The sequence below is a fragment of the Hakea prostrata genome, chromosome 11, assembly GCF_041222555.1.
Source record: "Hakea prostrata isolate BN-2017 chromosome 11, UWA_Hpros_2, whole genome shotgun sequence".
Taxonomy (NCBI): domain Eukaryota; kingdom Viridiplantae; phylum Streptophyta; class Magnoliopsida; order Proteales; family Proteaceae; genus Hakea; species Hakea prostrata.
Window position 1 is genome coordinate 25,417,551 of NC_142610.1, and position 11,095 is coordinate 25,428,645.

The 11,095-nt window shown below is 39.3% G+C and overlaps 2 protein-coding genes across 2 annotated transcripts; one reads left to right on the top strand and one right to left on the bottom strand.

Moving 5' to 3' along the window:
- Positions 1-675: 675 nt before the first annotated feature.
- LOC149001115 (fructose-bisphosphate aldolase 3, chloroplastic) lies at positions 676-4,062 on the top strand. The gene is made up of 6 exons (XM_089139415.1): positions 676-893; positions 1,749-2,018; positions 2,136-2,245; positions 2,383-2,473; positions 2,847-3,116; positions 3,507-4,062. The coding sequence occupies exons 1-6, from the start codon at positions 732-734 to the stop codon at positions 3,783-3,785; spliced, it is 1,182 nt and encodes a 393-aa protein (XP_088995541.1). The 5' UTR covers positions 676-731; the 3' UTR covers positions 3,786-4,062.
- A 3,343-nt stretch (positions 4,063-7,405) lies between these two features.
- LOC149001116 (T-complex protein 1 subunit delta) lies at positions 7,406-9,551 on the bottom strand. Its single transcript, XM_089139414.1, has one exon. The coding sequence runs from the start codon at positions 9,237-9,239 to the stop codon at positions 7,632-7,634; it is 1,608 nt and encodes a 535-aa protein (XP_088995540.1). The 5' UTR covers positions 9,240-9,551; the 3' UTR covers positions 7,406-7,631.
- Between the last annotated feature and the right edge of the window lie 1,544 nt (positions 9,552-11,095).

An 11,095-nucleotide genomic window follows, 5' to 3' on the forward strand; every position in this document is an offset into this window, starting at 1 on the left:
GGATATAATCAATGAGAAATAGTAATTTAACTATTTTCAGTGATAAATATATCCAATAAAAATTCAATTTTGGGGTTCTGTGCTTTTTAAACATAAAATAGGGTGTCAATGCTTTAACACCTCCATTTTGAGTTGTTAGTGCAATTTGCTCAATACTATATATTAAGAAATTTTTACTGATTTTGTGCACCTTACAACCTCAATTTAATAGAACTGTGCAAGTATTTCTTGCATAGCCTTCAATTCACAAAATGTGGCATTATAGAAATCCAACAACGAGTAAGCTGGCCTGGACGAAAATCCGGATCAGCGACCCGGTCGGGGAGCACAAAGTGCTCCACCATAAAAAAACAGGGGCAGGGGTGGTGATGGGAGTGTTTTTTTTTTCATATATTTTTCAGAGTGGGACCCACCATTTTCGTGGTGAAAAAACCGTCAAAGAGCACGTCGGGGGTGATGATCCAAATTCCCTGACGAACCCTAGTACCAAAAGAAAAACCCAAATTTTTTTGTTTTGTGTTTCTTTTTTTGATTTAACACAGGATTCATTTAAGCGCAGTCAAGGGCATTTCGGGTTGTCCGGAATATCTCGCAAGGGCAATGTAGTAATTCACGCATGGGCGGACCATACAAGAAAGAGGTCCACCTTTAGTTTCTCTGTATTTCCCATATTATTATAAGGAGCACTTCGGTGAAACAGTAGAGAGAGAAGCAGAAACCTTGGAGCAACAATGGCGTCTGCAGGTTTGGTGAAATTGAACGCTTCATCTTCGCAGTGGATCGGACAGCAATCCTTCATTCAACAACATGGATCGTCTACTCGATCTAATTTCAGCCGAGTTGCTCTTCCGATCCGTGCTGGATCTTACACTGACGAGCTCGTTAAGACCGCCGTTAGTTCTTTCTCCTTTACCTTGATCCTAGTCTTTTTATTTTCAATCATCATTAAATCTTAATTTTGTACGTCGTGCTTAAGCTTCAAGTAGTTGTGATTTTCTGTATGTGACGGAATTATACAGTGTTTTAGATGAATGCGTTTTTAGTTTTCGTTTTACGTTCGTAATTCCGTTTGAATTCTTGTTTATGTTTTCTGTTTATTTGCTATCAGTAGATATAGTCGGACCTTGTTTCAATATTTCGGTCGATTTGATTAATCGAGTAGTAACCCTGTGTTATCACTTAATTTTCTTAATTATGTAGATTTCATTATTAGGGTGAAATTAATTTGATTGTATTGCTTTTCAACCATTCGTAGGGCCTGATCATGGTTTAAGGTGGTAAACATTGTTCCAATCTCAAACTGACCTCTATTCGATTTTATATTTGAGTTCTTTGTGAATTGCCTCTCTTTCAATGGTAATCTCCCTTCGTTTTCCTTCCATATACAACTTTACCTCCATGTTTATATTTTTCTTTAATTTGGTTTACAATTATGTGGTTGGCACCTCCTGATTTCCTCCTTTTAATCATTTGGCGCTGCTATCTAATTTGAAGCATATCTGGCTATAATCATGATTATGCTTCATGCCATTTTCTTTTGTTAGGCACAAGCAAGGTACAGCGATTTTTTTTTTTAATATAATTAGATAAATCTGCTCTCCAGTTAGGAACCCATTGAACGCTTTGAAAGCTTAGCGTTCATTATCAAAGCCTTGTAGTTCTCTTTAAATATTTCAGCCACAAAGTTTCTGAGCTTCTATTCTTTTAAAGATTTTACCGTGACTAAAATGTTCTCCATATGTTTTTAGAAAACCATTGCTTCTCCCGGGCGTGGCATTCTTGCCATTGATGAATCAAATGCAACCTGTGGGAAGAGGCTAGCATCCATTGGCTTGGACAACACAGAATCCAACCGTCAAGCCTATAGGCAGCTTTTATTGACAACTCCTGGCCTTGGTGAATACATTTCTGGTTCAATTCTTTTTGAGGAAACACTTTACCAGTCAACAACAGATGGCAAGAAATTTGTTGATTGCTTGCGTGACGAGAATATCATGCCAGGCATTAAAGTTGACAAGGTTTGTTGATATTTCAGGTTTTTTATTGAGTAGTGGGACAATCTTAATTGTTCTTTATATGTATATTGTTGTGCTACATCTAGCTAATTTGTTAACATTGAATTGCTTCTGTTCAAGGGATTGGTTCCTCTCCCAGGATCAAACAATGAATCTTGGTGCCAAGGATTAGATGGATTAGCTTCAAGATCAGCAGAATACTATAAGCAAGGTGCCCGTTTCGCCAAGTGGTAAGTCTGCTTCAACAGGACCCTTTTTCGATAGTTGTGAAACATGGTCATTTGGTATATGTTTCAATTTTCTATATTATATGTTTGCTGCTTCAAATATTTGGCTTGTAACATGATGCAACTTGCCACATTTCCAGGCGGACTGTAGTTAGCATTCCTTGTGGTCCTTCTGCTTTGGCTGTGAAAGAAGCTGCATGGGGACTTGCACGTTATGCTGCTATATCTCAGGTATCTATTTGCGCAATGTTTGATTTGCATGTTATAGGAAAACTGATATTTTAGTATTTTATTTTCCACCAAGATGCTTTGCGATTTTCTACAGAAGCTTGCTTCTCCGTGTTTGAGATTTTGGTAAAACTTGGGAGTTTCTATCATGCAAAGTGATGCAGACAGACAAATAGCAAACCTGAGCTCGTTTTATCATGTTTTGCGATTATCTAATGTTGCTGTCAAGATTCTTAAGACAGACAATCATGTAAAGAGTCATTATATCATTCCTTGAGCCCATGTAGACCAACAAATTTGTTCTCTTTTTTCTTTGAATACATGTGCCGTGGATGTACAAGTCATGTTCTTACTGTTAATTATTTGTTCTATGCAGGACAATGGTCTTGTACCAATTGTGGAACCAGAGATCCTCCTTGATGGGGACCATTCAATTGATAGGACACTTGAGGTTGCTGAAAATGTGTGGTCAGAAGTCTTCTACTACTTGGCCCAAAATAATGTGCTCTTCGAAGGAATCTTGCTTAAACCCAGCATGGTAACCCCTGGAGCTGAACACAAAGAGAAGGCATCTCCAGAGTCCATTGCCAAATATACACTAACAATGCTTAAGAGGAGAGTTCCTCCTGCAGTTCCTGGAATTATGGTATGTGCTTCTACTGTTATCCTCTGATTAATGCTTTTGTATTACATTTTATGGTTGCTTGCTTCATACACGTGTTCATTGAAGTTGAAACTTGAAACCCACCAGATTTATGTGCTTTGCAAAATATGCCTGTTAAATAATTGAGGACTGCTCAGAACTAAAGTTGATGTGGGAACTGATTTTTTGGTAGCAGCTAGGCTAAGGCAAGAAAAGCCCTTACAGTTAGAGAGTTATCCCTATTAGGCTTGTCTTATCTTCTCTGACCTCCTAGTTTGGCAGATAATTTAGCACTTCCCTTCGTCTGCCTAGCTAGGAAATTGATTTTTTTTTTTCCTTTTTCTTTTTTGAAGAATCAACTTGTGATAATGGTTTTCTATCGTCTTTGTGCAGTTCTTGTCAGGTGGACAGTCTGAAATGGAAGCAACCCTTAACTTGAACGCGATGAACCAAAGCCCCAACCCATGGCATGTGTCATTCTCATATGCGCGTGCACTACAAAACTCTGTACTGAAAACATGGCAGGGACGTACAGAGAACATAGAAGCCGCTAAGAAGGCACTTTTGGTGCGTGCCAAGGCAAATTCCCTCGCCCAGCTTGGAAGGTATTCGGCTGAAGGTGAGAATGAGGATGCTAAGAGGGGAATGTTTGTCAAAGGCTATACCTATTAAATTGCCGGTAATGTTAGTTAGCACGCCCAGATCAAATCCAGTCAGAATTGCTGCTGCTGGTAGTTATAGGTCGAAGATCTCATAATATTACCCCTTCTTTCAGTTAGTGATTTATGTTGGTGTTTGAATAAAATCCAAGGAGGATCTAACAACTTCAATGTCGGAGGAAGAGGTATGTTAGTTTCTTAATTATGTTTGTTGGAAGTGAAACGGATAAAGGTATTTTGCTGGACCAGAGTTGTAACTTTTATTAGGGTATCATCGGTTTCGGCAATGATTTTTGTTTTTCAGGTCAAGTATTGGCAAAAGTAGAGATGCAGTTATTCCTGTGTCTTTTTGAGCGTATTTTGTCTGTGTTTCCGTCGGAGTATTTTTTCAGAAATCTTCCAGCATTAGTATGATGTATGCATTAGCATGATCCAGTGTGAGAGTGGCAAGCATTGGATACATGTCATAACGAACAGCTTTTATAGTCACCTCACTAGGAATCTCTTATTCCTTAGCAAGGGAAATATTTGCACGCATCGTTGGACGGTTTGTGCAATGGTGTAGTGATCCTTATTATAGGTTTGGATTTTGAAGATAGTCAGTCCCTTATTAAGGCTATAATGAGAGCCTAATTATGATCCCAAAGTGACAAGACGTCATGCACTTTTTACAACTAGCAGTTTTTTTTTTCGCCCTCTTTTCCAGGGTAGATAATGCTAGCAGTTCGTAAATGTTAAAACTTGGAAACATGGGAGCACCGCCGTTCATGCATGGATGGCTTGGTTGCTTCTGATGATCGATGCGGGTCCTCTCACGCGGCCAAAATACAAGCCATCCGGTCAATCTCGTGAAAGGATTATGGGAAAACCTACATTACATTGAAGAACACGTTTCATAACCTTCCAAGAATAATTCTACTTTGAGAAGCAACAAAACAGTTTTAGTTTTAATAAAACTTCCTTTTGATAGCAAAAAATACCATCCACAGGATTTTTGCTGAGTTCCTTGAATGTCAAATACCATGAATGAGTCTTTGAACTCTTTTGCTTAAACTTAACTGCACCCAACTTTCACTTTCAAACATTGACACACTAACGAATAGTTGTAACATCAAAATATTTTTTGAAAAATAAATTTATATTTATATTTCAAAAATACCTAAAACAAAATAATTTTATCAAACAAATTTTTACCCTTTTTTTCTCTTAAAGCAAGAAACACAAAAAATCTTCTGTTTTTTTTTTTTTTTTTGGTGGATAATCAAGCGGGTCCTAAATATCTCTCTTCAAGAATAACCATGCAATATTCCAACTAACCAAAATGCCAAAAGTAATTTTGCCTCTATCAATCAAGCAGATTCAAGCTAGCGAAAATGATCTCTCCCTCTTTTTTGGACATTTTCACCACCCATTTTCCCCCGACCCCTTGATCGTGTCTTGCAACTTACGGTCAACCGCCCCTCCCTTCTTCATATTGTCCTCACTAGGCCACCCTTCACTTACTTGGGAAGGCCCCAACTCTCTTGAAAAAACGGTTTTCTTGTTTTCATATGATGTGACTATGTAAGAACATAAAACAGTTGAAATGCCTTTGATAAACCAGTTTGTTTTTATGTGCTAGAAAAACGGACCAGTGGTAAATTTAGATCAGAAAACAGGCTCTTCTTCTCTCGTACTATTTTTCCTCTTCTCCAATTCCTGATATTCATGAAATTTTGAATTTGGGATGGAGAGTCAGAGATGATGATTCCTTTTCCCTTCAACATGATGAGAACAATTGGGGAAGATCAGTGTGCAAGAAACGTAAGCAGCACAACAACAGAACGCGAAGCAATCAAATAGAGAAGGATTTTCTGAGAAAAATTGAGATACCCAGGTCGGAGGGAGAGACAGCAGACAGAGCTGATGTAAGAGAGGGGAAGGAATACCCAGGGAAGGGAAAGCTGGAGTGGGTGGTTCTCTGTAAGAGAGAGAGAATTTGCAAGAGGGGTAATTCGGAGGAAACAGCAGGCATGCTTTGGGGATAAGAGAGAGAGAATTTGCAAGAAGGTAATTGAGAGGAAACAACAGGCATGCTTCAGGGATATGATATACTTTTCAATATCATTGCAGAATTTGCAGAATTTACTTTGGAATGTCATAAGTAGAGATAGAGCTAAAGTCTGCTTCAATCTTAAAATTGGACTATGATGTCCTTACTCAGTTCTAGATTTCAGCTTGTGATCAACTCTCACGTAGAGAAGAGTTTAACAAAGCAATCCGTTTACCCTGCTGTTGAATGCTGTGGCGCATGTCCATTGCAAAAAGTTATTTGTGAAAAGGCCAAAGAGAACTCCAAAAACAGCATTAGAATCATTATGTTAGTGAGAGCATGTTGAAACATCACTCTGAAAATTTAACTTTTCTTCTCTCTTAAATGCTGCTTTCTGTTTATACCACATTCATAAGTTCGTCAATTTGGATTTTAGACCATCTCATGTACTTGATCCAAAAGGAAATTGATAATGTATATCGTTGCTCATCTAGCTTTTCTCTGATTTCTATTCATGCTGAATTGTGGTTATACCCACTTGGTTCAGCTGGAATTAGCCCTATAACTTCTGAACATGATGTGATTATCACTTGTGGTTATACCCACATGGTTCATCTATAGTTGCTACAATGGAGTGATTCTGATATTCTAGTCTACTCACTAGTTTTAACTGAACTTAAAGGGATTTCTGTTTTTGAGTGGTCTGACCTAGGGTTCAAAGGATATTTTTGTTTCTAATTGGGCATCAAGCTGCCATTTACAGTGACTATACTCTTCAGTTGAAATCACCCCCATGGATTGTAACCAGGAGGTGGCATAATACTAGTGGAACCCATATTGCTGCCCCAATTCTAATCTCTTTTGGCATATTACAACCCTATTGCTGATGTTACATACAGGTTTCAGTTGCCGTACTCAGCACCTACTGATCCTCTGTAGTGATTTTAGAGTTTTGCTAGAGCAACTTGTAGTCATACGGCTTTTTGCTCCCAAAACTAAATTAATTTCATTCAGAACACTAGACCCAATTGAATTTGGCTAGCAGAAATGAACGTAAGGTTGTCTTTATCACTCTTACAACCAAAGGTTATCACCAAAGATGAGTCCCTACTCCCTAGTTTCTTAGTTCTTGTAGTATATGCTTGGGTTAAGTTGGCAATGGCTATGGTTAGTATAATTTTCTCAAGAGTAGATCCTAATTCCTCAACTCTTCCAAATGTATGGAAGTCTAATTAGCCACTACTGTGTAAGCTACCTTGACATGGTCTTCATATGTGCTACCTCTAACACTGATCATGAAGTAGCTCAGAGCTGAGGTCCTTATGGTCTGAGACTAAACTAAAGATTGCTGTTTTGGTTTCTCACTAGCATGGAAAATTGAAGTTTTGCAATTTTAACTGTTGTGCTATGAAAAATTAAATAAGTATAAGTGAGAATCAAAATCCAGTGGAAATTCCAAGAAATTCAAATAGAAATACTTGGTACTAGCTTGAATTCAGTACTTGATCATATCCCTGTGTATTAATGTTTACCACATGAGTGCACAGAAGCCTTGATTACCATAATAAATAGAGTAACCCCATTAAAATGATATGACAAAATTCAACAAGAATATAAAGCACGTTAAAGACTAACAAAATCCTTCCGCATTAAAGCCAAAGTTCTGTAAAACCTAGATGAAACAAACACCAAGTAACAAAGCATAAACTGTTCTGGAATCACTCCCAAAGATGATAATAAAGGCACTAACCTAGTGAGCGTGCAAAAATAGTAGTCAACACAACCAAAACATCCTCAATGTTTAAAGGCATCGGGTTCTAAGCTTGACTATCTCACAGTAATTATGTCATCAATCTTCAGAATCATCCGCACACACTCAGTTGCCAATGAGATTGCACTAGTGCTCACGAGCAGTGGCTGTACAACATTTTCCTCCAGAATGTTAGTGATCTGTCCTTTCCTCACATTGATTCCTGCATTGATCTCTCCCTGCGCATGACGGTTCCGGAGTTCTGTAACAATCACTATTGGATTCAAACCTGCATTCTCAGCTAAAGTATATGGAATAACTTCCAGAGCCTCTGCGAAGGAACGGATACAGTAACTCTCCATCCCCTGCAAGACTTTAGCCCAGGCACCAAGCTGTCGTGACAGCTCTATCTCAGGCGCACCACCACCAGCTATCAGGAACTTCTTGTTTACCAAACATCTAACAACACACAAAGCATCATGCAAACTCCTTTCAGCTTCATCAAGAACCAATTGATTGGAACCCCGAACCAGCACATTGGTCGTCCTACCCATATCCTTGATACCAGTAATCTTCACAATTTTTCCCCCATCACCCAAAGAAACCTCCTCTACTAAATCTGCATATCCCAACTTCTCCGCACGGAAATGCTCGATATTAGCAATTGGTAGGCAATTCAAAGTCTTGGTTATGAACTCAATTTCATCGCGTTCAACATCCTTAACCACCAAAATCTTCGCTTTGGCAAGATAATGCAAAGACAGATCCGTCACGGCATCCCTCAAAATACTCTTTTGAATCAGCAACACGTTACACCCAGTAGCCTTGATTTTCTTGATCATCCCGAGAATATAATTGCGTTCCTCCTTCAAAATCCGATCCATCTGTGTGTAATCTGAGACGACAATGCTCTGTTCGATGTCCGTCTTCGGCGGCGATATCTGGAACTGGATCACACCAATCTTAGCATTCTCTACACGAGTTAGGCCACCAGCGGTGTGGCTAACTTTCTTGTCAAAAACCAAACCTTTAACAAGCTCTGTGTCATCAACAGTACCGCCGAGCTTCTTCACGATCTTGACGTCACGGAGATCGACTAGATCTGGTTTCGCAGGGTCCACGACGGAGAGAACAGCGTCGACCGCGAGAGGAGCCAAAAGAGTTGAATACTGACTAACGACTTTGCTATTCAGAGAAGTGCTGGCGGACTTGACAAGCGAATCGCGATCAGTGAGTTCCACAGGGACGGCCATGGCAGTGAGCACATCGACGGCTTTCTGAGACGCCTTGTGGAGAGAATCTGAGATAACGGTTGGGTGGATTCCACTACTTAGGAGAGTTTGGCACTGCTTCAGAAGAGCACCGGCGATAACAACAACAGTTGTGGTGCCGTCTCCGGCGACAATGTCTTGTGATTTAGAAAGCTCCACAAGCATTTTCGCTGCTGGCTGAAGCACTTCCATCTTGTTAAGAATGGTAGCGCCGTCATTGGTGATGATAACTTCACCGGAGGCTGTGGATATCATCTTATCCATACCTTTGGGACCAAGGCTCGTTCTGACGGCATCGGCGACGGCACGAGCAGCGGCGATGTTGGCTTGGCGTATATCTTCTTTGCGCTTGTTGTCGACATAGCTTTCCGTTTTCGAGGATGCAGAACGCGGTTGAACTGCAGTTGTCGCCATTACTGTATTGAACTAAAACCCTAACCCTAGATATGCAAGTGATGCGGAGGATGTGAAGCTCCAAATCACTGATAAAAAACCCGAATCTTGTTAACACTCAAAACCTAAATAGGATGGAAGGGTGATTTCTGATACTCGAATGGAATGGAAAGAGCAGAGCCTGTAACTATAAATTTCGAGATTGCTATAGAAAACCAGCAGGGTCGAGCGAAGAAAGCCCTCGAAAATGATTTTGGGGTCGAGGTTAAGTGGTAAAATTCCGGATATATCCTCTAATGGTTGCTGGTTATGGGCATTGTCATACCTACACGCTCACCTAGCCATGGCCCCAGTTCCTTGTCAAAACTTCGTTGATATAGGCTAGGGTTTTAAGCACAACTGAGCTCAATCCAGCCCTAATTTGGACTAAAGATTTCTCAACTCAAACCTAGGTTTGTTTGAGTGTGATCATCTCAAAGAACACTTTGTGGTCCTCTAACAGCCTTACAACTACAAATTAGGTGAGGCTCAGAAGTAAAAAATTAATAAAGCATTAAAAAAATAAAATCCATCACCTTAACCTAACCCTGTAGGTCCTCTTGTAATTTGTGGTCAACAGTCATCGGGAGAGTACTCTGTGCTCCAATCGAGGGAGACGAACTAAACTCAATTTCTTCTATGTTATTTTTCAGCTCGGTTGATGTCTATGTGGAGGTATGTGGAGGTCCTCTCCTCCAATCTGCCATGCCCCCATCCTCCAATGCTCATATAATGCATGACACTGATACTTTTATGTTAGGCTTTATGCGAGTGTGGTAGGATAGGAGGATGGGGGCATGGCCACGTGGGCAGGTTGGATTGAGAGGATTTTGATCCTCAAACTCTTCTCCACATATCAAAAACAAAATTCCATTATAAGGAATAACTATCTCTAAAGAAAAACCTAAGTACAAAAGCAAGCTCAACACATTGATCACATGTCCAAGTTCTAAAAATAGTTTTTCCATAAACAAGGGTGACTATAAGGCTGGATATACCTAGTTCTTCTCATATATATGAAAACGTGCTAGTCATCTAGCTAGGATCCATCAAGGTGATCACATGCTTGAGTACTATAAATAATAGTAAGGCTACATTTACATGACTTGTAACTATTGCATTGAAATCATCTCCACCCAACCTCCCCATGCCCCCATTAGGTTGATGATCTCCGCACATAACCTAATGGGGGCAGGGTTGGCAAGCAACGAAAAGGATCTTCCCGCATAACAATCCATTATCAATAGGATCATTTACATTCAAATGAAAAATATTAAACAAGAAAACCATTGTTAACGCATCATGGGTTAATTAGGACCATCTCTTGTTGTAAGTGGATTGATAGTCTCACGAAGTAATTTGACTATATTTCAACTACCATACTTTATACTTATACTCAGTCAAAAGGGTTTCAGTTTGGGCTCATACCAAATCCTAGAGGTTGTTACCCAATGACTCGACGACTTGACTAACACTTGTGATTCATATACTTTGTTGTATTAGTAAAAAGAAGATGAGAAAAGGTAAGATTTCACCAAAAATAGATAGATTGATGAGCTAAACTAGGAGTTGTTTGTTCCACCATACAAGAGAGAGAGGTTTCAAGTCTCCAACTAAAAAATATAGTTCTATCAATTAAGGTTGGCTTAGTTGTCTAAAGATGTCAATTGTAATTAGAATTGAAAATTGAAATTTGAACCGATCATTCACTTCGAACCGGAACAAATTAAAAGTTTGATATGATTTTGGTCTATTAATTCATCTGCATTTCAATTTGAAGACAAGAAAGTAGAATCAAATTGAATCATTTTGAATAAGGTGTTCTTGAAGTGAAAATT

Coding starts and splice junctions, on each gene's coding strand:
- LOC149001116 (XM_089139414.1), bottom strand. CDS start 9,239: ATGGCGACAACTGCAGTTCAACCGCGTTCTGCATCCTCGAAAACGGAA.
- LOC149001115 (XM_089139415.1), top strand. CDS start 732: ATGGCGTCTGCAGGTTTGGTGAAATTGAACGCTTCATCTTCGCAGTGG. Junction 2,019..2,135: donor CAGGCATTAAAGTTGACAAG/GTTTGTTGATAT, acceptor CTTCTGTTCAAG/GGATTGGTTCCTCTCCCAGG. Junction 2,474..2,846: donor GTTATGCTGCTATATCTCAG/GTATCTATTTGC, acceptor TGTTCTATGCAG/GACAATGGTCTTGTACCAAT.